General features: G+C 36.3%; 1 protein-coding gene across 2 annotated transcripts in view; it reads left to right on the top strand.

Moving 5' to 3' along the window:
• Positions 1 to 27798, top strand: part of FAF1 (Fas associated factor 1) — a 175700-nt gene that overhangs the window by 97790 nt on the left and 50112 nt on the right. For both annotated transcript variants that reach the window (XM_009287352.2, XM_009287351.2), the window contains exons 9-12: positions 15608 to 15703; positions 17394 to 17520; positions 18461 to 18524; positions 19460 to 19541. In XM_009287352.2, the coding sequence (XP_009285627.1) occupies positions 15608 to 15703; positions 17394 to 17520; positions 18461 to 18524; positions 19460 to 19541 (369 nt within the window). The remainder of the gene's footprint in view (positions 1 to 15607; positions 15704 to 17393; positions 17521 to 18460; positions 18525 to 19459; positions 19542 to 27798) is intronic.

The raw sequence follows: 27798 nt of genomic DNA, 5'->3' as shown, positions 1-27798 counted from the left end.
TTCTTTTGCAAGAGATTGACAAATCTGTTTGCTCTATTGAGACAATGTTTTTAGCTGTTCCTGCTTTGAAACTCATAGACATGATAGTTATTTTTATTAAAAATGACATGTTCATAAAACTCATTAAGAGGAGTAGAGTTTAAAATTAGTAAACAAGGACTGACTGAGACTGCTACTTCAATTTACCGCTTCAACGTTGCTTCCGATTTCTGTCTTTATATTGACAGAACCTGTAAATCAAAATGTGATAGAAATGACCATATGTATAGAGAGAAGTATCGGCAGGATAGATCAAGGCAGTCCAGATCTCTGAAGTACACCATGAGACAATGTACTAGTGGAGTATAGTGTATATATATCACCATTCCACCTCTCTACCTACATGCACAAGGACTGCATTGGAGGTTTTTGTGTCCCAACAGAGGCAGCAGCAGGAACCACTCTTCTTCCTGTCAGTTTATACCAAAGCAGTGGTAATCTTCACTGGAGAGAGTTTTTGCAGGACCACCAGTGTCTTACTTTCTCTGAAGCACCTAGCTATGGACAATCACTAGCCGTTACAGTCACTGGACGTTACTAGCTAACTCTGAAGTAACCTCTTACCTCCTTCTGCAAGTATGTAGGCTGTTTAGCCTCTTAACTCCTCTGTGCTTGATGCTCAGATGGGCTTTCCTCCAAACCAGTTATACATTTTGCCATGTAGTAATAGCACCTTGTGTACATTAAGCTGTATCCCAGCTTTCATAGGAGAGTGTTTTTGCTCTCATTTTTAGAGATCTACTCCTGAGATAACGCCCACTCGACAAGCTGGTTTGAAAATATGCTAAAAAATTGACTTTGCTGATCAAATTACACTCAGACAGAGTTTAACCTACAACTGTATCCTGTTAAAAAGTTTTCATTCTCTACACTTTTGGAGCTTCATCTTAGAGATCCCTTTGTACCCTCAGCAAACACTGTATTGTCACAGAAACATCTCTGAATGACGATGTGTTTGGTGGAGCAGCCCTGCAGACCATTTTTGCTTGAGCAGGCAGAGTTCCTCTTTCAGGAGTACTCACAAAGGGCATGGTTTGGCATAAGGCAGTAGGTGCTGAGGTTCTTGGAGTAGTCAATGAAGAAAGAGAGATACTTCAGATTCAGTTAACAGGAGTGGTCTTATTTAAGTGCTCTAACTCACCTTGCAGAAACTAAAATACTCATTTCGGTGCCAAGATGTTATAGAAGGACTACATGTATTTCATGCCCTGCTGAGAGAAGCTAGCAAGAGCTATTACCAAAGACTCCTTTTCTCCTTAGTCATTTAATAGTAGCAGCTTCTCTTTTATTCTGTGCTCTCGGAGAGCAGAATAGGAAGTGATAATCTCCTTGAAATGCAGCAGACACCTGTTTGATAAGTGGTAATTGCATTATTCCTGGAGGATTATCAGTGGTGCTTGTTTCTTTTGTAATGAAACTCCACTATATAAGCAGAGCAGAGCTTCACTAGAAGATGTATGAAAATCCATTGCAACAGATTGAAGGTGTTTTGAGACTCTGCAAACAGAGTTTCACTTTAAGTAAGTGTGTGATAAGTGGGCTCGCTGTGTTATAGCAGAAGAAAGCTATGTAAAATTGCAGCATCACTTTTGTTGTTTTATATGTGAGTGAGAATGTTTGCTATTGCTAGAACTTCACTTGGGGTTTGTTCTAGTTGTGTGCAGAGCCTGATATAATAGTCTCAAATGCTTCCTTTAACAAAAGTAGTATTTAAATAATGTTAAATTAGTCCATAGATAACTTTTTAAATGCTTAGAATGGAGCTAATCTGGTCCTCTGGGAATTTTTTGTTAAAGTTCAATCAACTGTTGATAAAATGTGGAACCAAGAAAATGTTAGTTGATAAATCTGTTTTAGACAGATAACTTCCTCTACCAAACAAGAGAAGACCTCTGTTTTCAATAGCAATCACTGGACTGAATTCCTTTTCTAAATGTAGTTACTGCACAGTGGTCAAAACATAAACCTGAGACTGATTTGTAGCACTGCAGGCTTTCCTTATGACATTTAATAAAACACTTAAGCAACTCAGATATTCTCATTTCTAAGAGGAGGCCTGAGATTTAATGCTGACCTTTCATAAAAGTCAAAGAAAAGTAACTTTTGTAAGATGGCTAAGAAAATCCAGTCTAAAATGTTGGGAATGCTTCATGCTTGTCTTGTTCTTAGAGGTCTCTGACCCTTTATAAATGCTTAATTTTTTAGTTATTTATGTTCTTAATCTTTTGCTTGTCACACTTGAAACCATTATACATTAAACAAGCACATTCAATACGTAGTCATAGTGAATGAATGAAATTAATGCATTCTTAATTGTAACTGCCCCAACCCAAAAATTCACCATTTATGAATACTAAAATATTGTTTAGTATTAATATGATTTATTATTTCTAGGTTTGAACCTTTTTCCTTTAATTGAGGAGGATGTGTACTCAGTGCTTTTAATTCTACTGATGTAAAGAGTTAAAGGCCTTTTCATGTATTCCAGGTAAAGGAAACAGAAAACAAGAAACAATCATCCTTTTCAGAAGCTCATTTTTAGAAGTCAGTAACACCGTGTTTTCAAAAGGCTAACATTGCAAAAATCCAATTCCTCGAAAAGTGATATCCAGGAAGAAGAGGCAGCATAAAAAGCCTACCAGTGTTTGAACCGTTTGTTCGAAGCAGTATTGCTAGCACAACTGCTTGAACTCTGCCAAGGAATTATATAGTGCTGGAAACATATCCAGGCACTCTTCTGTTTGCCATCCAAAGCATGGTACAATGCTGTGAAGTAAATGGCATCCCACCATAGACCAGAAATGTGCCAAGTATTTGGCTGATACTCCTTGTGAATGCAAAGCAGTTCCTGAGATGTATCCATGAATATATGTGGGCAGTATGTGATCTGGATGCATCAAATTGGTTGTCGGTTTATACTGTTGCTTATTATTTCACTTACAATTGTTTCTTACCTTAAAAATCTGTTCAACGGTTTTGTGTATCTTCTGAATAGCAAAAAGTAGGCGATTTGTGATCAGACTTAGAACAAACAATTATTATACCATCCTCTATGGCAATTACATAGTTACTTAAAGAAAATATCAGAAACCTAACAGACACTGTGTTTCAACACAGAAGCCAGCAAATGAAACAGGACAATTTTAGTACCTTGATTACTTTTCAGCCCTTATGCTGGGAAGAATTTTGAGGAAAGGAAATATAGGAGGACAGGTTAACTCTGTTAGTGCTTTTGCAGTTGTTACGAGCCTAAATCCATGTTAAGTGCAGCTGAATTTTTCACGGTTGCCATTAGAATATCGAAAGTAAGAGTAAGCAGTATCACAAAATACCATAACCAGACTGCAGAGCGTGTGCTGGTCCTCAGAGAACTGGTGGATGAGTGGATGCTGGCGCTCTCCCGTGTTTTCAGGTACTAGAGGGATTCTCGTCCTTTTTCCTATAGACCTTTTGTTTACCTTGGTCCTCCTCTCATTTGGCAACATGAAACGGATGAATGCTTTGACTCCTGGTATTTGTTGTCACCCAAAGGCAGTCTCTCTCTAGCTTGGGAAAGGTTTGGGAATCCCAGTTTATCTATGAATAACGCTCTGTTAGTCTTAGTAGATCTTGTTTTGGTGAGAGAATATTTATTTTCAGTTCCTGGGATGTTCAGGAACGTACAGTGAGTTATGACCTGTTCCCGGGCATATATGTTTTATAGATCAATTCACACAGGTGTGCTTATTAATAAGCTCACTTAACCAATTTACATGCATAAGTTTTAAACACTAAGCAATTAGTGAAAGCCTTGCCGAGGAACTGGAAATTTGGGAAATGTGTCATTATTTGCATATCAGTATAAAGCAATTACTAAATTAAAAAGTGCACGTTGTGACAAACATGAAGCTCCTTTACTGTTGCTTTGTCAGTGCACATTAACATCAACTTGATGTGAAAGCCTGGCTTTCTCTGCGTGAACTAAAAATCCTAAGGCAGAAGTACACAATGAATCACCCAGAGTTTGGAGGCTAGCACGCTGAATTGCCTTGGGGTTCAGACCAAGGAAAGAAAAACTGATGTAAAAGACCATTGAGAAAACGTATCAGTGGAAAGTAATTAACTCAAGATCCACAATTAGCCTCATGGTCTATACTTAACTGTGTTCCAGGTCTTTCAGCATTTATTTAATTCTGTTACCCTGTGTTTCAAATAGCTGCAAATGGCTTGGCAGATTTTTCATCCTTTTTAATATTTACAGTTTTTGTCTAAGAAGAAGAATGAGCTCTGTAAGTGAGCATGGGTATTTATTTCAGTCTCTGAAGTATATCTCTTTCTTAGTAGAATCTGTTGTACGAGGAAATATTATTTCCCTTTTGTTTCCTTTAAATATATTTGTGGTTTGAAGCAACATTAAGTACTACAATATCCTTCTGCTTTAATTCCTAACTTGCCTAACTAGGCTTAATCAAATGAGAACTAATCAAAACCAGGGATCATTTTCTCTTTCATTCAGCTAGCAAACGAGAGTGATAGATTCACAGTAATACCACTGGTGATTAACGGCAACCGTAGCAAAAGTTGGCATGTGTGTTCAACCAGCATACCAGAGCTGGGTGTTCCCAGAGGACTGGGCACAACTTTTTCTCAAGCTTGTACAGAAACTCTCGGTAGTGTTTTGTGAAGCTTGCTTTACCATGGTTGTTGCTGTGGCTCCAGCATCCCTCATCTGGTGTCTGTCTTGAAAGACACAAGTGGCCTGCTCACTGTGCCATGGACTCTTCTCCAGCCTCCCTCCTCGCACGCTGTGTGCTGTTTATCCACAAGTTGATTCCAGAGCATCTTCACCGTGCGGCTGCTTTCAGCACATTGTGTAAAGATCTCCCAGGGTTGTGCCTTTATACTGCAGCAGAAGGAATAAGATACGTATGTTTAATATGCAGCCTTTTGGAATAAACTGCAGAACAATTTTGGAGAATTAAGCAAAGAAATCTCTTAATCCTAATCTAAAGAATTTATCAAGTTTTTTGAATTTATTAATGTTTAAGACACTTTTTTCATTTCAGATCTTTTTTAACGTTTGGGTTCTGTATACTAACTCTAGCATTCCTTTGTGATTTTAATCTTCATTATAGTTCAAAGATCTACCATGGGAACATCACTGAAATCCTTGGAATGAATTTCCTACAACCTGTGTTGACAGGTTTAAATTACGTACTCTGACACTGTTCTTGTGGCTGGATTAGAAACTTTTTTTCAAGTTAAACCTGCGATAAGTAATTGTCACAGCGCGCTGGCACAATGCTAATTTGAAGTGACATGTCCAAACTGGCCTCAGTAACATGAAGAACCCTAACAGGTGTGAGGGGTGGATCTTCCCATGGGCCCTGCTGAACTTCTAACAGGGGAAAAATAGTAGAAAAAGTGAAATGAACCTTGAATAAAGCTGTCAGCAGTAATTATCTCAACAACACTTTGTGAGGAGTTAAAAAAGCATTGCTGATTTATAACCTGAACACACTCCACCCTAGAGATTTTTTTTTCATCCCGTTAGTGTTTAAAATGAAACGTTGAATACCTGTCAAGATTTTTTTTTTAATTGAAGATGCATAATGAAAATAAGTTATTTTCCAGAGGAAGTTAATTTCAAGGGCTGTCAAATTTTTTAAACTCTTCTGTTCATTTTAATATTTGTACAATAGTTTAATAAAACAAACAAACCTAGAGCATACTTGACTGTTTTTCCCAGCTAATGCTATTTGATGTCAAAAGATGAAGTGGCTAATGTAGAATTACATCCACTTTTTATTGTTGTTCAAGGAGGGATAAGGGTTTACGTGATAGTAGATGAGCTTTGGTTGGTTGATTTATTTTTTTAAATTATTTACTAAACTTGAATAGCAGTGTCTTGTTGACCAGTATAGACTGAAGAGAGCCCTTCAGTTCTGTATAGTAAATCTCTCTGAGTCTCGTAGTTAATTTCGTATTACAAAAAAAGCCCTTGTTTCAGTAAATTTTAAAAAATGCATTTGATAGACTTTTTTTTTATATTGGAATGTACCTTCATTTTACAATGGGATACTTGCTCATTGTTGCTGTGATAACACTTGTTTTATGTATACGATGTATTTCAGTATGGACAGAAGTAATTTTACAGTCTGTTACTAATGAAAGGATACTTGCTAGCTTTGAGAAAAGAGCAAAGCAAAAATTAAACATTAATTCACAGAAAACCTTTAATCCCTTGAAGTTTTAAACTTTATTCTTAAACATGAACATGTGTGAATTCTTAAATCATGTATCACTTTGACTTTGTGAGATTATACACGAAAACAAGATAGGTTATTTGATGTATAATTATACAGCGATAAGTGATGGGTTTGGCAGTGTTGAGCACCTATTTGTTCCCAAGGAATTTAGTGAGGGTTTGTCTGAGCACAACAGGCTGCCCACACATTGTTAATAATGCTTGGTTAAGCACCGAGAACTAGAGCCACGGCAAAAACAACCTAATATGAATGATTTCTCATGTCATAGCATCATTTTTCTTGAAATGATGAGACCCTGAGTATCCTCAAAAATAGCATGAGCTGCCTGGGAGTCCACCACCTCCTTCCTGCATGGATTGGTTTCTATGTGTTTGGGTCTCCAACCAGGAAAGAGCATGGAGCCATCTGATATTCTCTGGAGAATCGCAAAAAATTGCCAAAGAGCTCCCACACTCTTATTTCCCCTGCTTCAATATTCATATTCAAGGGCTGTGCTGGATGCATTTAGAAACCACTGTTTTCTTCAGCTGTTTGTATAATGGAAAACTTCCCACTTTTACGTTTCAAGTGCAGAAGCAAAACTTCCTCTGCCATCATTCACGTGCTCTACCTCTCCTCCCTCCCTTTTACACTTTGATTTTTCCCATATGCCACATTAACTGCTATCTCCCTTTCACCACACAAATATTCTTTGCTTTATGTTTTGCTCGCTGCTTTAATCTCAAAAAGGATAGGTTACAAAAGAAAAATGGAAAATGGAAACGCTAGTGAGCTGGGAGCAGCAGCCTCAGCTGTGGAGCAGCCTGACCAGTCTTGCTCCAATGGTAAGCAGAGTAACTTCTTTTCTAGGCGTTTCAAATAGATTGTTTTATAGTTTGTTCCTGTGTCTTTCTGGGGAGTAATGTTACGTTGAACTGGTCTGCAATCCCCTAGATCACCCTGAGATTCTGACTTAAAGACCTGAGGTCTGAGGCATAGGTCTGTGCCTTCATCTAGCCCTGCTGAAAAAGTATTTCTCTCTAATTTCCCATTCTGCACAGTTAGTATGGTAATCTTTTTGAACAGGGAACTTAATTTGTCTAGTGAGGAGAGATAGATGACATCCTGTTAGGCTAGGAGAAATGAACTTGTTTGAATTCTTCTGAGATCCGCTCATCAAGAAGAAGGGATTAGCAATGATGAACGTGCCTTGCAGACATCTAAACTGAAGTTTGTGTAGACTAAGCAGCGAGATAATTTCTCGCTTATCACAATGTTACCTACCCTGGCTGAATGGATAGAGAATGGACTGAACCTGGAGATATGGAAAGGCTCCTTTGCAGGAGCCATACTATTCAGCCAAGATGTAGAAAACTGATGAATTGTTTTGTCTTGTTTATTACCTTACTACTCTTGATGCACTTGGGCTATGAAAGTGTTTGATCCCTAATATGCCTAGTATCCAAACTCAGCTAGTAGTGCCATATGCATATAGAGTATAATAGAAAAACTAGGACAGAAATGTTCCTTCTCAAACTTCATATAGTAGTCTTCAAAAAAGACCAGATTTTTTTCCCTAGCTTCAAGAAAATGCATACATACAGACATCTGTAGCATCATTGACAGTTATCATACTCAGGGAATTATCTTACGTTATAACAAAAAGTTAAATAACAGAATAGTAAGTTTAAGATGAAAACTGAAATGCTCAATAAAGCTCCTTCCTCACCCTTCTATCCTTACCCCTTCTCTTACTTGATGGGGGGGAAAAAAGCATCATAATAATTACTCCAACAAGAAAAAGGATCAAATTATATGGAAGTGAAATTTTCACAGTGGAGACACCTGCCAGTCATTGAGTATTTTGCTACAGGCAGTTCTGTCTTAGGTTATTTTGAATAATTGAGCATGACGTGTTATGAAATGTACTCAGTCGTGTTTGTTTCTTTATACATTAGCCATGTATCAGTGAGTAAACCAGTAAATGAAAAAGCTAAGCAACTCACATTTTGAGCACAGTGAAAGGGCTGTCACATGGAGTATTTGAACCAGGATTAGGTTGCAGTCTGTAGGCAACAGTGCGTTCATTTCTGATTAAGAATTTCTTGTGTGATATATGTATATTATAAATCTCCACATGTGTACTACAGCCCGATACGCAGCCTCTAGAAAGAGGTTTTGTTCAGTTGATGACCTCCTGATTTATAAATATTATTTTGGGATACCATTTCCATGTTTGTTTAGTACATTTGTTTCTAACATGAAACCGCAACTAGCTAATATTGACAAGCTAGTTATGGCCAAAGTACTAAATAGCGGCCACAAATGTCTGTTAGATTTCAGAGTTGGTGTGTACCGCAGTAATAATTATCGAGGGTGGTTAGAACTTTGTAGTTGTGGTAGAATTTGCCTAGTTAAAACAGCTCTGATTCAAAGACTATTCAAGCTTAGCATGAACTTCTATTCTTAATTTTTTTTTTTTTAAACTCACAATGACTTTACAACACTATTAATAATACTCTGAATGTTGCTCGCATACTGCTATTGTTTCCAGAGCAAAAGAAAGGTTTTTGGGTTTCAAGATGTTTGTATAATCTCTATCAAAATTTGACTTTACAGGGTGAGTAATAATATTTTTGCCCTATTTTTCTGGAGATAATATTCTCTTCTTAAGCAGTGCACTGGTTGTACAATGGTAACAGCAAAGGCATAAAACGTTCTCAAACTGATACTGAGATACTGCAATTACTGACTTGTGGAGGTTGTTTATCCAGCTACAACTCCGTATTACAATGTGCGCTAACAGCAGATTTGTCTGCAGCACAAACAGATACTCTGCAGGCTTGATTTTTGCTCTTGCTCAACAAGGGGAAAACAGGTATTGCCAGTTTTCACCAGAATTAATATCGATACCCAGAACATTAAGTGTAAATCTGGAATTGATTGGGTGTGGTGCTCTAAAGATATTGCATTACAGAGAGACAGATGGGAAAGGCACTGCACTGGGTGGAGCGCCTTGTTGTCTTGGGCTAATTATGAGGGCTACAGCAAACAGAAATTAGAGATGCCAGCCTGAAAGGTTTAGCATTAGGTAATCTGAGTGTTCCTTAACTGCTTTAGATTATAAAAACCAAAAGGCTAAATTATGCAATTTGTATGCTAAACCTGCCCACCCTCACATTTGACTATATGCAAGTTTTAATTCTACCAGTTCAAATTATAGAGTCTGAAAGGATGCATTAGAAAGCATGTACCTTCTTCGCAATTATAGATGGAGTAACATCTTTGGGAAGGTTTCTTTCTGTGGCTTCTTCCATCCAGCTGTGCTAGTGACTGCAGCTGGAAAGCTGGAACTATAATTTTACCTAACTGTTTTTCAGGATGCTAGAACTGGTGGGTGGGTTATTAAGACTTCCTTTTGCCTAATATGCTACAAGCTGACCTCGAGTAGGACTGGGAATTGGTCTGCTTTTTATAGGAGATTTATGAAGGAGAGTCAAGTATCGGAAAACATGCTTTTTTTTGTACACCAGAATTTTGTTTGCTTACTTTATCTCTGAGTATTAAAGGCAGAAAACATGGGTTATTTTCCTTTACCTCAGGAGGAAATCACACTATGAGATTTCCCCCATTTAGTTTTCTAGTGAAGTAGATTATATGCAGCCAAACATAATTCTGCATTACAAGTACAGCTAATTGAATAATTTGACTGATTCATAGCAGTCAAGTAATACAGAAATTACATTGCTTTTTGTGCTCTTTTTACTTTATATTAAAAATCCAGGAGGTATGTCCACTGCAAGGTTTTTGTTCTGGTTTAGGTTTGCCATTGTCAGTTAATGCCTGTTTGCATATGGATCAAGTGTTCTGTGAATCTTTTTTCGGATGCTTTGTAAGCTTTATAGTTTGACCTTCGAATTTCTGAGAGCAAATGATCAAGAATCTCTAGTTTATGTCCAAAAAATGATATTAGAAAAGAAAATACTTTGCCATGGCAAAATACCACTCCAGTGAGTTGGAAATGATTCTTCATTTGCATAGCTCAAACAATAAAGATAGTTACCCTGTTACAGTGAATGAAATTGTTTTTCACTTTAAGTGGTCTTTTAAACAGTCAAAAGTTGTTTTTTAAAATTGACAACTACCGGGTGATACAGCTGAAGGGCTACATTTAATAACTTGCCCTGGTTAACAGGAACAGTGGTAAGTACCTGTATGTTTAGATAGATGCATTAATGTACATTAAAGCAAACCAAACAAGCAGAACTCCCGCACACTCCAAAACCTCAAAACTCTCACTACTCTTGTAGCAATCAAATACTTAACAAAGAGCACAAAATAAATCAATATTCCTACTTTCCTTAAACATTATCACTTATGCTTGCTTGTTCTCAATGGTTCTTGTTAAAAGAGCTACATCCTTTTAGAGAAAAGGGACCCCTTGATGACAAGTATCCTGTGAACAGCACAACCTCTCAAGTCATGCCAAAGCAGGTCCATTACATATCTGTGTTTCTCCTCTTCTGCAAGGTGACATGTTTTGCAGGCTTGTCTTGCCTACTGCACCTGTGAAACTCTGGAGTTCCTGGGGAAGTTTCCTGCTGTTGATGCCCGTGGTAGGGAGTTTGATTTGCTCCAGAGCTAGCTGATATGGAAGCAGTTCTACTAAAGATCGTTGACTCTTGTGGCAGCAATTTGGCAGGTCATTCTCCATCTCATCCCTCTGGAAAGGCCATACTTTGCAACGATAAGCGCTGAGAGGATAGTAACAGGCCTAATGGATAAGTCTGTAAATGATGTGCTTCAAGCACCTACATGTTTTCCTGCTGCAATTTATTTTCTAAAGTGTGTTCTGACTTAAATACAGATAGCTTAGTGGCAAGAAGAGTTGTCTTAGTGTTTTATTCAGATTACTGGATTGCTAGAGAGACTTGTATCTGTACTTACATGGAGCAAAGAATATGTGTTTCCAAAATGACTGTGATAGTTGAGGATGAGGAAGAAGGTCCGGTTCTTTACAGGTTGTTGCTTTCAGCTGGGTACTTTGGATGTCCAACTATATTCTATAAGGTATTAGAAAGCTCTTAGAGCTTGCCTTCATACTTTCCTCATTAGATATGGTTGCTATTAGAAGCTCTTTTGAAGTGCTGTTTTTCTCCATCAGCATGTGGCTGAATATGAGGAAGACCAATTCGTCATATCCAATTACTACTTTCTTGATGCAGTACACCGATCTTATAATTTTTGTATCAGCATTTCTCAGTGGAGAGAGTTCTGTAGCTGCAGTTCTCTGCTGGTATCATTCCTTCATGTTCCTACTACTGTTTATCTTTCTCAGATCTTCAGTGTCTTGATTAAATAACTCTGGACTGGTACAAGAGACTGAGTTTGCTCCTTCTTTTGCAGTTGCAGAAGTCTGCAAGAGTGGGAATTAAGTTGTGCCAACAAACTCTTTCTAGAAGATTGCTTGTGAGGTTATGGACTCATAATTTTTCCTATTATTCTGAGCATGCAACGGCAGCATTCTGGAGTTACGTGCTCTCAATGATTTCTTTCCCTGCTGCAGACATTTGTATCATGAAATATTTGAAAAAAAATAGATTTTTTAGATTGTTCTAAAGGAGATTTCTAGAAGCTTTTACGTAAAAATGATACTTTCTAGCAGGAATAATAATCTATTGTTTAAAGCACCCGGTCTCACTCTGGATTTGGCAAATATTTCTAGGTTGATCTGGAAAGTTCTTGGCAAAGAATCCTGCATGTTTGGATCAGAAAAGGTGTTGCTTAACTTTATCGCCCAATTATTAATGCTGGCAATTGAAATACAAATCATCTTACACTGAATGTTTACAAATAAATTCAGTGTCTTAGTGTTGGAAAGCACAAGTGTGCATTAGACTCATTTTTTCTCTCTCTAAATTGTAATGTTTGGTAGCGGTCTTTCTTTTAGTAGTTAAAATATATTTCAAGTATCCTTTGTGCACTTTTAGTCCAGGTCATACCATTAGCTTTTTGCATACCAGTAGCAATCCGTTCAATATCTCTGCTGTCTCCTAAAAGGACTCTCCTGCTGCCACTCTCCCTGGAATGTTTCAAGGCTTCAAATTTTATTGTCCCTCTCTTTAAAAAGCTATAGGAAGCCAAATAGGAGATGACTTAAACTTTCAACAACAACGAGCAGTCTATACACAGTGTTGGACAAGAGATCTGGCTTTTCAATACTCATCTTGAGTTATTTTTTGCAAGTTGTTTTGCCTATTTCTGATTCTGTTTCACTTTCCACCTCATGTACCTTTCAGCTGTGAGACCTTTTGTGTAGGGATTTGCACATGTGTACATTTACTGCCTAGAAAAGTGGACTAACCTTATTTATTTTTGCTTTAGTGTATTATTTATTTCATAATCTGTATCTAGCTCATTATTAGTGCCAAGAGTCCTGCATATGCGTCTTCCAATGTGTCTTCTTGTGCATGTGAAAGCCATCCGATTCGAGCTATAGTACTGGTATAATGGTGATATTCATGCAGAAAAAGAAAATATTCTGAAAAGTTAGTGGCTTCTGAGTTTTTGCACAATTGGATGGGTTCATGATTTGAGAATATGGGTAATCAGGTACTCAGGCTACAAACCAGCATTTTCAGTTTTGGAGTTGGTAAAAAGATTCTGTCCATTCCCATGGGAAGATAGCTGCAACACAGCGATTCATATCTCTAATGTACTGCAACCCTGTTTGGGAGTAGGCAGATGCAGTATTTAGAAAGAAAAAACTCTCCAAGAGCAGCCTGACATCTAAACAGTTCTTGCCACTGAGACACTCAAGCGGGTGCTCCCATCAGTAAATTGGCCTGCATTCAAAATATTTTTAAAAGTTGAGGTTTGCTATCCACGGCACCAGACTGAGCTGCCTGGAAAGTAATCTTTTGCTTAGTGTTGATGTTTTTATGGTTTCCAAAATAAAGATTAAACTTTCTGGTGCAAGAGTGTCTCTCTCGAGAGGACTCTCTCCTTTATCTCAGAATGAAGATAATTTAATTCTAGAGCAATGTTCATGCTGCTAGATTATTTTGAAACAAAAGGCAGAGCTTCTATTTGTCCTATCCTTTCCTATGCAAAAAACTCAAAAAAAGCCAAAGCGGAGGGTGATTTCTCACACAAATGTGCACAAAAAACCCAACATTCCAGCAGCTGTCTGGGGAGTAGGTTGAAATGTGCTCTGATGTTGAACCCCTTCTGCTGTTAGCTCATTTTTGAGAGACACTTTGACACTATAATATAGGGTTGCAAATTGGAATTGCAACACCCTGCTATTGGGCCAAGTGATAAAGCAGCACAATAACTGCTTGCTTGATCTTACCTCTCTTTCTTTAATGTGTATGTAAAAGATATCGGGGAGCCTTTCCAGGCATCTGTCAGGGTATTTGATGCTGTTCGATAGGGAACTTCAGTCTGTTTGTGGTGAGTGTGCGTGTGTGTAAGTTTTACCAGTATTTTATATACTGTGGTAACTACAGGGCAAAGTTTCAGGTTTTATAACAGTTGAGTTTTGTTTATTATTAAAAGCTTACAAAAATACTAATTAAACTGGTGGATTATTACAGAGAATACAGTTCTTACGCTCTTGTCACAGGAGTTCCATAGGTAATTGGTCTTGACCTGTATGTCATCTTTAATATGTCAGTTGCTCCAGAGTATTATTACTCACTTCCTTTAAGCTGATAGCTAGGCTTTTTATGCAGCTAAACTTCTGTTTAACCTTGCTATGAGAATGTGACAGTAGGCTAGTTCAGACAGGTTAACATTCATTTGGTAACCAGCCTGCTTAATCAGCCTGCTTCAACCTGCAGCAAATTAAATCTTTGTGAGTTCTAGCAGACAAGTGATAAAGTCATTCTGAATTATGTATAAAAATAAATGGGGTATTTTCAGTGCTTATGGCAGTAAATGAAATTTAAGGCTTATGATTATTCTTGGGGTTTTGTTAAGGATGATTGAAATTTATTTTACTTTAATGTTTTTACAGTCTAATTAGGAGGATGCTGTATTTCTGAAACACATAATGTGTCTCATTCTGTGCCCTGCAAAAATAGTAATCATTTTTATAGGATCTAGAAAATCTTTTTCTGCCCTCTCTCTGTTTCTTCTGAAGGAACCGTTAGAAACAGTATTTTAAACATACAGCCAGAACTATCTTTCTCAATGTCACTAAGAATTGTACAGAATCAAATATTTTGTCTTTGCCCAAATGAATTGGCTATCTTTATTTAAGAGCTATTCACATTGTAAATTTAGCCCACATGTTATCAAGATAGGGCTTAGGTGCTTCTGAAGATTCTACTTGTGGTCATCAACCTCACTTGACCAGGACTGATGTGCTTTCCAGAAGAGGGCAGTAGGGTGGGTGTACGCTTACGTTGTATAAAGAAGTGTGTGAAGGGTGCTTGAAATGGAAGGATGGCACAGACGGTTCTGATCATAGAAGAGTGGACAATTCTCATTTTTAGTTGTATCGATTAGTACGTTTTTCAATGCAAGGTAGGCTCAGATCTTCAAATATTATTGTTGTGTGTTTGCAGGCATCTAATAATTTTGTCTTTCAAATGACGCTAGCTTTTTTCCATTTGCTGTCTTGTTAGTTTTAAAAAGTTGAGATTTAGGCATACAGCAACAGGCAAAAGTGCTGTTTCTGTTGGCACTGGTTAATGAACATCTATCCTGTCTTTGCTGACTGCAATTTCACCGGCATTGCTGGGTTTGTGTATGTCCTTGTTCATGTGAGAAACATGGCATGTGCCTTTGACATTAATAATGACCAAGATGGAGATGAAATGTGTTTTTTAAGTAGCCACTGTGATTGTGTCTTTTATGTCTGGCTATAAACTGTCCTTTCAAGATATTTTTTTTTTTCAAGATGACTTAACTGTTTTTGATTAGTTGTATCAATACCTGTCATCTTCACTTTGACATTTGCTTATTGATTAGGAAGGAAAAACTTACATTTACTTCATCAAGATATACCAATGTAAAAGTTATGTACAAATAATGGTTTAAACTTCAGTACCTATTTAGGAGATAATAACAATTCAAGACAGTTTTGAGTTTGCAATTCCATTTAGTTTGTTTTGATACTCTGTGCATACATACCTGTAAAACTCCATTGTTGTTTCTTGGAATATTTTTACATAAGGAATCATTTTAGTTTTCCAGGCTTCTTTCTTTATGTTTGTATAATTAATTTGGTCTTCTGCAGTGCAGTCTTCAGTTTGAATGTCAAAGCACCCTTAAAAAAAACTATCCTCAATTGAGATTATGGCTTTAATAAACAATCATTGCTTTGTTTGTAGATGACTCTAGCTGTATCGGGACTGACTTTTCCTTGCCATCGACTTACAGTTGGAAGAAGATCTTCACCCGTACAAACGAGGGAACAGTCAGAGGAGGTAAGAACATAATCTTTAACAAGAATACTTTAGGAAGAAGCAGGGAAAGCTCATTTTGCCATGGTCACTGTCCCTTCTATTGTGAAACACGTCATTAAAATTGCATCTTAAAAGAATCAGTTTACAATTCCTGTAATGTGTAATTGTGACAAAGTAAGGAACTGGGTAAATGAGTCATTGAAGAAAAAGAAGAAAAACAAAGTAAGCAAGCCACAAGTTGCTAAGCGTTGAAAATGACTCCAAATTAAATAGAAGGCTGAAACATATATTTTTAGGATTAGCAGAAAGAGATGTTTGCAGACTGTACAAACTCTCATTTTGTTGTTTCTAACTATTAATAGTTTGGGTTAAAATTTCCAATGCCTTTGTCCTTCCTCAAAATGAAATTAATATAAGCAGTTTCCCATTTTCCACACACTTTTCTTACCATTGTATTTAGAGAACTTTAGAGCATAAGGTTTATCTTGCTGCACAAAAAGGATGTGTTTCAATCTGTTCAGCTCAGTTGAGTTGGCAAGACATAGCTGTGAGGTACAGTCAGGTTGCAAGTCTGGATATATGCTGTTGGATAGTTGTTAAAAGTTAGAGGATGGTGAGACAATGAGCTATACCACAACCACTTAGCAGGTTAAATAGATGGTTATTGTTTTCTCCTGGGATCTGCCAGCATAACTGTATCATTGCTTCTTTACTTCATTCTTTCAAAATTATCTGAGTTTGTCCACCTTGTAGAATTTTCTTGTGGACTCGTTCATTCAGAAAACATTCTTTATTTGGAGTTCTTCATGTGTAGCTGTTGTAGGGAGAGATCCAGCATGTTTGGAGCTCTTTGCTCCTCTCATGGTCACTTGCATGTTAGACCTGAAATCTCATGTTCCATAATACGCTTTGTTGCGCCTTCAGAGATTCCTGTAAATTTTCTGTAGTGTACTATCACCGTAACTCCTAGGTCAAGTGGAGCTGGAATAGTTGTTCATGAAAAGAAGTCAGTTTAGAGGCAAGTTAACATCGAATAGTTATAAACAAGGTTTTCTGAGCTGTTTTATGTTTCAGAGGACATGAAATCCAAAAGATCTGACGGTGGGAGTTGGAGGCACAGATGGGACCTTAGCTCCTTGCACAAAAATGTTGATTTTTCTCTTCTATATTGGTATGCCAAATAAATCAGCCTGTCATTCAACATGCAGTAGTCTGGTGTGCCAAGTTAGGACTATGGGTGCTAAATTTGTATGTCAGAGATTGCAGTGCAATAGATGGGTGCCTTTCTAAGGACTGTCCCCCACCATGCAAGTATTGCTAAAGTAGATTCTATCTGAATGTCTAAAATTATTGATAGATTGTGTGGCTTTTCTCACTCTTTCTTATGCAGTTAAACCAGCTGTAGTACCATTAGATGGAAAATAGCATTAACTTTGGATAAAATTTGCTCAACTATGTATATACAGAGCCAGTTCCTTAGTTATTTAATAATGCATTTTGTCACATAATATTGCTCTGCCAGCCAGACTTCTGGTAAAAATTAGATCTTATTTATAAAAAGCAATCTGATAACGTTGTATAAAATGCAGTATATCAAGTGGTTTTATAGAAATGTGTGAGTATTTTTCAATGTGTGTGTATTTCGTATTTCACGGAAGATGATGTCTGTAATAGAGGCTTATGGTGGATTTCGGTTTTTGTTTTTATATAGCAATGCACTGATGTTCATATGGTTAGTGACAGTGATGGAGATGACTTTGAAGATGCTACAGAGTTTGGAGTTGATGATGGAGAAATGTTTGGAGTAGCATCATCTGCCTTGAGGAAGTCACCAATGAGTAAGATTTGACAGTTAATTTACAATTAACTGGTGACTGTACAGCAGTAGTGAAGGCAGAGAGGTATGATGGGTCTGCATAATAAGAAACAGAAAAGTATCTTTTGATAGGAATGTTAGAATTGTTTGAGTGTCATGTCTGATGGATGTGTCAAATGAAAATACTGCAAACATAATTGAAACTATGGAAGCGTCTCCCCATGGAGGAAGTTTTTTAACTTTATGTTTTCAGCTTATAGTTGAAGGATAATAATTAAATGCAGAGAAATTACGATCTTTAATCAAATGTTCCTGTAGATTTCTGCTTTCCTGTTTTGAAAATTCTACAGATTTTAGCTTCAGCGTCTTGTGATTAATATTTTTAGTCATTTACATTAGACAAGTTTCTCAGTGATTATTTGCCCTTGAATTATGAAAAGGATTGAGCAGGATCAGTCAGTAACCTCCTATATGCAATTCTGTAGACTCTATTTACTTTAGGCTTGCATTAGTGTCATTCCTTAGAAGTTTTTTGACAGCAAATATATGTAATAATATGGAAAACTTTTTAACATTATGTATAGGAAGTTTTTTTTTTTTTTAAAGAAAAAGAAAAGAAAAGTAACTAGCAATATAGTGGGTCAAGCCTTTCAAGCCAGTCTTTTCATTTTAATGTATTAAAGTAAGCCCAGAGTGTTAACTCTGAACAAGTGATATATCACATTACACTGGACCTGAGGATTTTACTGTTTGGAAAGCTTGAATATATTCATGAGAGCGTCTGGAAATTTCATGTCTTTCCAAAGGTTCATAGTCAATAGTCTTTCATGAAATTTATATGGTCTCTTGGTAACCACTTCAGTAAGCTGTCAACATAAAAAAATCTATGAAGCAAGTGAGTTTGCATATTAAAATCTGTTTCCATAAGGTTGCATTTAATTTATATTTTTCATTTTTTTAAGTGCCAGAAAATGCTGAAAATGAAGGAGATGCCTTATTACAATTTACAGCAGAGTTTTCTTCAAGGTAAGCTTAGCCTAATAACTGTGTAATACTTGTTACAAACTAAGTAAAATTTAGTGAATAATGAAAATAAAAATAAACCAAATGTACATATTTTCTTGTGGGATCATAGCATATTTAGGCATCCTAATCTAATTTATTTTAAGCTTAACTTTGTTAGAACTGTTTCTGAAATAAAAGTCCAAGTTACGAGTGACAGATTCTTGCCTTATTTAATTTGCCACTAATTAATATTATTACTTAATTATGTAAGGGTCCAGAAGGATGATAAAGACTCTGACTATGTATAGTAATTTTAATATGATATACAGGAACAGAAAAGCTGAAACTGATTAATATTGAAAAATATATACAGAGTTGCAATAAGAGTTTTCACAATAATTAAGTGGTTGGATAAATTTCTACTTTTAAAAAATATAGAAATGCTGCTTTTTGTTAACTTTACACCACCAAATCATACATTGTTAAACACTTGCCATGTTTCATCAAACAGGTAGAAGCTGAAAACTAATATACTGCAAAGTAATGCAAAGTTTATATGCCTTCAGTTGCCACTCTTCTGTGATGAAATGTTCCTTTATATATGAGATGCATTAACGTGTGATAAAAGAATAGCCTTCAATTAACCTTTAAGAATCCACTAAAGAGAGGAAATAAGTTATGACTGAAAGATTATATAGAACTTAAGGTGTCTACGTATGTAAACAGAAAGTTTTTATGATAAAATTTGTAAGGTAGTAGTTAGTTACTTTGAACTTTTGAATGTTGGGAGACCGATGGCTTCTAAATATTTCCCTTGTGTCCTTTAAAAGTGTAGTACTTTGTCTTTCTAAAGATTTAGCCAATCCATTGTATTTACAGAATAGTTGAAGAGGTACAATATTGACATTACTTATTTTCGTAATTTTTTTATTAATTGGAAATTTTATCTCAAATAGATACGGTGACTGCCATCCTGTTTATTTTATTGGATCATTAGAGGCTGCTTTTCAAGAAGCCTTCTATGGGAAAGCTAGAGATGTAAGTGTGTATTAAAACTACTTTATTTAATATAGGGTGAAAAATGGAAATAACTGTACATGTTTCATCTTTATTTTAAAAAAGGTGAACTACATTTTGGAGTTATCTTGGTTTTATTGTTTTTGAAGAGTTATACTCATTTAGTTGACTGACTAAAATACTTACCTTGGTTGTTGTTGAAATTACAGTGAGTAACTCATGCTTCCTAATCATTCAGGCTGTATTTTTATTGGAGTCCTTTAGTCATAAGAGCTACTTCCCCCCCCCGCCCCCCCCCTGCTCTTTTCTTCCTGAAATAATGGTGTCCTAGTACCAGATAACACTGGCTGCGAGTCTTGTGGTTTACAAGTTCAACGTTGCATGTTGGTAACTCCTTTGAAGGATGGCTAATGAAATTGTAAATTTAAATTGAAAGGTCTCTGAAATACAGTGCACTTTTTTTTTGTACAGCCTTTATCTGCCAAGTAAATTCCACTACTAAGGTTTGGTTATTTAGTTTTTCTGTACATCCAACCAGACATCTCAAGTTTCTGTTATTCCACGCACAGTTTTAAAATCAGTATTTTAATAAAATTAGAATGGGGATAGTTTATTTAAGTTTTGGTGACTTGATTCACTGAGGAGAAACCCAAACCCCTGCATAATTAAGCATAGATAAAGCTGAAACACAAACAAGAAAATCATGCTGTTTAAATTTACTTTTTGTTGTCTTGATAGATATTTAACTTTAAAATGAAGAATGTTTTGGCTTCCTGTAGTTATTCATATTGGAAGGAACAGCTATGTTATGTTAGGGGCTGTTCTGATGAGTGTGCAGTATTACGAAGCTACAGTGTATAGCTTAAGTTAACACATACTTAACATGTTGTGCGCACACTCTAAGTTTAGTCAATATTTTCATGTCTTTGCGCAGATTTCAGAGCATAAATGGATACATAATAATTCAGTGGCAAAGTATTAATTTATAATAACTCATTAAAGTGGACCTGAATGCATGTTTAAAAGAAATCATATTAATTCAACAAGTGTTTGAGTTAAGAAGTTTGCTTTGTGTCATTTCATCAGAAATGGTTGACAGTGTATCAGTATAATAATGGACAAGAGCCCATTAGGAGCTTTCATAAATTTTTTTTTTTATACCTATAAATCTTATATTAATGTAGTGCAGTTACTTAGTTTTTTAATACTCAAAGTACTTCTTATACTACTTAGATAGCACATCTGAAATTCATGTCACCTTACGTTTCTAATATTTTGTAGTGTATTCAGATCAGATCCTCATCAGGATAAAGTTACATATTTAGGAAAGTATTATTTTTGTGGCTTTTTTCTTTTTTTTTTTTTTTTTTTTTTTTTTTCTAAATATTGCCTTAATTTTTGAAAGCTCTCCCTCCCAACTACCCTGTGGAATGACATTATTTTATTGTAACAGTCTGACTTTAAACGAAGGTATGAGAATGTATAAATACCATTTATTTTTACTGCTTTTTTCCTGTTACAAACAAGTTTTTTCAGTACTGCCTCCTGGAATTCATAATTAAGGAAAGGGATGCATTATTTTATATTTTTATAATTGCATTTCATAAAATAATTCAAAATGCATATCAGTATAAGAAAAAAAGCTTAGGAGAAACTGCAACCTGTATGTCTTGTCTTCTAATTTATACTATGGAGGGCACTTAATTTTACCAGGGGAACAGATGAGCTTCAGGCACCAGCATTCTTCACTTGAAGTGAGAAATTGAGTTCCAAGAGTAAATAAAAACAAGATTGAAGGTTTAAATCCTCTGCTAGGCTTTTTGAACTTATATACTCATTAAATGTTTATTGGAGTGGTGGGATTACGAAGGATTTGGGTAGCTTCATCAACTGGTATATACTTAATCACTAAGTAAAACACTACATTTGATAGAGTGTTTCTCACGATGCCACACTCAATCCATCTTAATGAAAACCGCTTCAACCTGATTTAATTTGAGAGCACTTGGCAGCTTGAGTGCTCAGAGATCTTAGCCTTTTCTTGACAAATCCTCAATGCTGTCCAGAGCAGAAGTTGTAGTCTACAGTTCAGGTTTAGTGAGTCAGCCATTAGTGATGTTTTTAATCTATATCATGGATACTTTTTCCCTCCAAAAAAATCCCATTATATATGAAATTGAAGCCTTTTTGCAGAAGTATTTTAATTTGGGTTATTTTAAGAAAATTAACTTATGTCAGAACATGTGTTTTAAACACAAATTATGGGTTAAAATTCTTTTTAAGAAAATAGATGTTCTATTAAATCTTAATGTCTTTTCATGTGTTGGAAAGGATGGTAATTCATAGTTGTTTAAGAAAATGTTACTTGAAAAAGAAATACCTTGTAAAAAAAAGTTTAGATGTTTGTCTGTTACCTATGTTTTGTTTAGCTTTTATTATCATTGCTTTTCATTTCAAGTCTTTAGATAGTTAAGATAAACATACGTGATGGGCATCTTTTTTCCTTTAGAGCAACTGCTACCATGATAGTGCCAGTTTTAGGTAGGACAGATGGAATGAGGTCAAATGTAGCTCTGCTTTAAAACCTGTATATCTCTTTAGCACAAAAATACAATAGCCAAGATACAGAGCTTTGCTTTTAACAACCAGTGTCCTTGGCAGTGAAATCCCCAGTTACCTCCTGCAGCCTGATAGTTAAGGGCATTGTGTGTTCATTTCCAAGTTTTATTGTATACATAACACAAGAAAATATTTTCTTTTTTTTTTTTTAATTGGGTCAGGAAAAGAGAGACAGAAGTTCATTAAATTAACAAATAAGTTGTTCTTTTGTGAAAGTCTTCCTCTACTTATTGTGCCAACTGGAAAGAAGCATTTCTCTGTTACATTAGTTTATGAAGAACAAGCTTACTCTTGCTTAAGTAGCTACACTGTCATAGAATTAGGTAGACCTGATGCCATGGAAGAAATCTTATAATGGACAGTTTTAAACAAGATGTTTGGGGGAGGTTTCTTCGCGACTGGAAGCAGTTTGTGGGTGCCTTGTGTTCTGAAACGTCAGGGGCTTTATCCTAACTTAGGGCAGTATTGTTATTAATACAGGATCTTAATCGCTATATTGAATCTCACTGAGCTATTTACTTGAATAATACTAAAGTATTTTCTTTTATTGGAGCTTGTTTGCCTTTTCATTTTTATAGGTGGTTGCTACTGTTTTATTATAAGAAAGAATAAAGACATCTGCTTTACCTTTTCAGGAGCTCTTATCTTTATATACCTCTGTCAGATCACCTCCTGCTCCTCTCTCAACCTTTCTGTCCACTGACTTTTAATAAATATGTGAAACATCTCTCTTAGCACAGATTGGTATTGTCACCTCAATATATAGTCCTGCATACTGAAAATGAACCATGTTTTTCTTCTCCTTGAATTCTGTCTTTTAGGTTCAATTTAGTGGCAGCACCATCCCTCTCACGTATGGGTACTTTATTTCCTGAATACCTAGAAGAAAGTATGCTCCTTCTATGATGTGGCATGTTCAAATAAAAGCTTTTTTTTTTCCTGGTGGTAGCAGAATATTCCTTCATACAGGGCTTTCTGCAGTATCATTTTTATCTGGTAACTCAGAAAACTGTCCCATGTTATTATTTCAGCTAATTAAGTTCATGCTGAACTTAATACGGAAAAAAAGATTCACAGAGATAATTATTCTGATTTCTGTTAGAGCACATTATAGAAACAGTATTGACTACTCTCCAGTCTTCTTGTCTCAGAAGAGAAATTTGAAATCTGTCTTTTAGATGTTGTCTTGAGTAGAGGAGAGAGGTTGTTCTGAATCCCAATTGCAGGATGGCTTTTTGGGTTAGTCTTTGTCATCTTTTTTTCCCCATTTATTCCCTAAATACTGCGGAGTGATGTCAAAGAGTACAGCTCCACCACCACCTTTTAGTTTGACTCCAGGCACATTTCAAATCAAGTCCAATTGCTACTCCTATATTTTATAAGGGGCTTGATCATATTGTGTATCCTAGGTGTGCTTTGAAAATGCATCTGTAGTTGAGCTGTCTGAGGGTCCTAGATGGAGAAATTACTACTTTACAGATTCTAATTAAACATAAATAACCTGAACACTAATCTACGTGGTCTGGCTGAAACTATAGAGGATGGGTATAGAAGTATAACTCTAGGTTCCCGGGAAAAGTAAAGCAGCTACACTATGGTAGATGTCGGTATATAAATTCCAGTTAAGTCCCGTGTAAGTCACCTACATTTTTTTTCCAGTCTTGCCTGATGTGTGTGTTAGCAGTTCTGTCCTTTCATTCTTAAATTAATTCTGAACTTGTGGATAATTATTGTTTAGAAATTTTTGCTACAAGATACCAGCTTAGTAGTTTCACTGTGTGCTTACACGCCCTTTATTCTGCTTCATCTTTCATATCTGAAAGATTAGTCCTTGGGTATGGGTATCTCTTTAGCGTTCTCTGTACTTAATATTAAATAATGAAAGTTTATTGAAATTGTCTGCCACATTACATTTCCTCCTCTTTCAAAGCCTATGATTTGTAGATCTTACTTGAGTTTGGTTTTAATTATTGGATATTCTTTGCATTATGTAAGATACCACTACAAGTTCAATTGATTGAAACAGAGATACAACAGTGTAATAGGATCAAATATTTGGAAGATGAAAGTAGACTAAATCAAGCTTAAAATAAAACACAGCTTTACCTCGGAAAGTGGTTAGCCGTTTGAACAGCTTACCGTGGTTCATATGGATTCTCCGTCACTGATGGTTTTTTGAGACTAGATGTTTTACTGAAAGATAATATTACTGAAAGATTAAATTAGGAATTAGTTTAGGGATGTCTTATGCCATGTATAATACAAAAGACCAGATCAGAAAATTACAGGAATCATCTCACTCTCACTTTAGGGACCTGTGGGGTACAGCTTAGTTCAGATCGCCTTGGGGTTAGAGAAGGTTGCATTCTGCTTAGGGAAAAAAGATTGTGCATGATAGAGTAGCTGTGTCCAAGAAGGCTGGTCATATGATCTCCAAGATCACCTTAGAGAGGTGGATCAAATTGTACACTTCAAAGGCTTAAAGATGTACAAATGTGTCCCTTTGTTCATTTAAATTAGCTCTCACTACATAAAACCTGGAGAAAAAATGAAGATCTTGATTCATTAGTCTATCAGCTTGAAAGAACATTCATGCCTCTAGCAGATGTTACATAGTGAACATTTTTGTCTCAATTATTACTTGAACTTGTGAACCTGAGATTCAAAAATAACCATTCAGGTCTGTGTTTTTGCTGACCCTTATGACTGTATGGCTATTCTCATTCTAGTTCATATTCTTCTGAGGTATCCAAGTTATTCATGTTATTAGGAACTGGCTGAGAAGCTTGGATATCCCATTACTCAGTGATTATCAATTTAGTCTCTTAACCTCATGAAGATCTGTGTTTCTTTCTGCCTCAGTGCCAACTTTTCCTTCATTTCTTCTAATTCTGTACAAAGTGCATTAACTTTTCTGAAGTTCCAAAATGCAAAAATGGCCAAGTGGATGGCATAGCCATTTTGGTACATAGGACAAATCTTTAATGTGTTTGTCTCGTGTAGGATTGTACATGCATGTTAGATCTCTTGGTCAGGTGCATCAGTTATGTGGCATACTTTGGATGATGCGGCAGAGAGGTTTCATAGTGCAAGGCTACAGCTGGGAGGACTGTGCCTCCCAGGGGGCTGCCCTGCTGCAGTACAGCGTCCATCTACAGCCCGCGTTTCCTTCCAGGGTGCCACGCATATTCCATCAACAGATCAAAATCAGGCAGGAGAGGGCTGCAGCACTTCACTGCAAATACATAGTGGTGGGTGTGAGGCAAGACAGCAGAGGGACAGCTGAGTCTCATGCAGTCTGAATGCAACAGAGGTTGCAGAAAAAAATGCTTGAGGTCTGGATTTTTTAGGTATTTAGACAGCCAAGATGCTGAAAACAGTTAGCACCTCTTTCTCATGGCTCTTTTTCCTCTGAAATAAAATGAAACCTGGAGCTTAGAGTTCAAGCTTTTAGGACCTTAAGACTTATTGACATTGATGAGAGTTGCACTCCCGAGTTTGTTTGTAAATCCAGGCCCCTTCTGAAAATTCCAGTGTATGACTGCCTGGTCTTCAACATCCACATACTCTGAAAAATACATCTCTTGATGGCTTAAGTTCCTGAAGTCCTAAGGCCTTTGGAAGTCCATCAGCTAGTCAGTACTTAGAACCTTTTCAGTATCCCATACCTTCATAGGGACTAGTAAAAGTTCTTCCCCATCAGATTTTTTTTCTTGGTTAAAATTTTATGCTAAGTATATAACCCCCGAGTCATTATATTTTTGAGAAATCCAACACAGAACAGACTAGTGCTCCATTAGTAGTCTTCTTTTATGGAAGTCAAGATTGTTCAACAGTTTAGTAAGCCTATTTTATTAGTATTGACTAAAAAATTCCCAGTATTAGTCATCATAGAATCCTAGAATTTACTCTGATTTTTTCAAAGGCTTGAAATAAAAACAACAAAAACCTGCTTATAAATATATACTACCATGGGTTAGTAAAAAAAAAAAAACCAAAAAAAACCCCAAAACCCACCAAAACCACACAACAACAGCAACAACAACAAACTCCAAGCCATGAGCCTTTTGCAATAATGCATTTTTTCCAAGTAAAAAATATCCCTGGCTTCCACTAAGACTTTTCAAAATCATGTTTCAGCACTTCAGTTCCCCCTGCTACCTCTTTTCATTTGTCCTAGCAGTGTGCCTATGCCTGACCTTAACATTTTGGATGAATTATCAGACACAAGTTCAGTCTTTTATATGTGATGGAGTTTAGTCTTTGCATGGTGAGATTTGTTGATGCAACAAAAATTACATTCACTTGTAAAGTAGCTCAGTGTAAACATCTATTGTGTATGCGCCTGTTCTGTTTACTAAAATTTGTCCCTAAATCTTTAAGCCTAAAACTGTACATATTTTGAAACATTCTGTTGTATGGAATGTCATATTTAACAGTTTCATGGGGTTGTTTCTTTGGAAGTAAAAGTGTTTCTCAAGAGCCTTTTTTTCTGTCTGCTCCTAGTGAAAAGAGGAGAGCAAAGCCATCCGCTTACCACAAAGCAGTGCCACCACAAAGGAAAGATTAAGGGTTTAGAGAGAGGTCAATGTGGGTTTTTCTCTAACTAAACACTTTCCTAAAGTTTCCTTGTGGAAAAAATAATGAAGTCATCTCAGAGTTTTTAAAGAATTTTTATTTCTTTTTCACCGTCTGCATTCGCTTGTCTTCTCAGCATGGATGTTTAATCTTTCTAGGCTTTGTGAATTGGTCCAAATGAATAAGTGGTGAGCTGTCTCTCTAGGAGCTAGAGGCTTATTCTAAGGCCCTAATCACTGAGTAAACACATCTTTGCCCTCCCTCTCTTACAACTGCTATATAATAGTCGAGATTCTAGCACAGTAACCTGGATATTGCAGGGATCGACGCTTTGAAATGCAGAATGGCTGATCCTCAAAAACAGACAGTGCCTGATCTTCCCCTGCTTCTTTCTTCTTTTTAAATTAAATATCACCACAGAAATGCTGTTTTATTGCTTGATATTGTGCATCAGTGCCCTGGATTTTCAAGTTTAGTTTCAGTCAACATTGTTGGCTGCACTTATATGGATCTCTGCATGTTGGGCTTATTAATGGCCCTTCCTGGCACATGTGTACGTGGTTCTGAAGAACATTTAAATTAAATTAGACAAACATTAATGCAAATTACTAATCCCTTTCCCAAAGTCTAATGTTCAAATGTATTCTTCTTTTCATAAACAGTCATTAAGTTTTGTCCAAAGCCAGCATATGAGGTGATAGCCATACAGGTCTTTTACAAAGACAGCTTGTCTCAAATTTGCATCCCGTGTCTTGCTATATCAATACACATCAGTATCTAGTGTTCAGTGTTCCTTCTGATGAAGAGATTTGAAATTACTTTAAATAAAAGTCTGAAAATAGCATTTACCATATTGTCTCAGCAAATATGTTCAAGTAGGATTTTAAAATAAAGGAAGTAATATATATGGGTATGGGGGAATGGAAAGTTGTAATTTTCTGAATGGTATTTATAATTCATTGAATACCAGGTACAGGATCATGGTCCTTAACTAGCTCATAGTTTCCCTATGTTTTTCTCAGTCTGCTTTCTATCTTTATGTACACATAGACTCACTTTCCAAAAGGTGGTCTGAGAGTGT

The sequence above is a fragment of the Aptenodytes forsteri genome, unplaced genomic scaffold (assembly GCF_000699145.1).
Source record: "Aptenodytes forsteri isolate BGI_AS27 unplaced genomic scaffold, ASM69914v1 Scaffold119, whole genome shotgun sequence".
Lineage (NCBI taxonomy): Eukaryota > Metazoa > Chordata > Aves > Sphenisciformes > Spheniscidae > Aptenodytes > Aptenodytes forsteri.
Note: the sequence above shows the minus strand (reverse complement) of the source record. Positions and strands in the feature narration are given on the sequence as shown.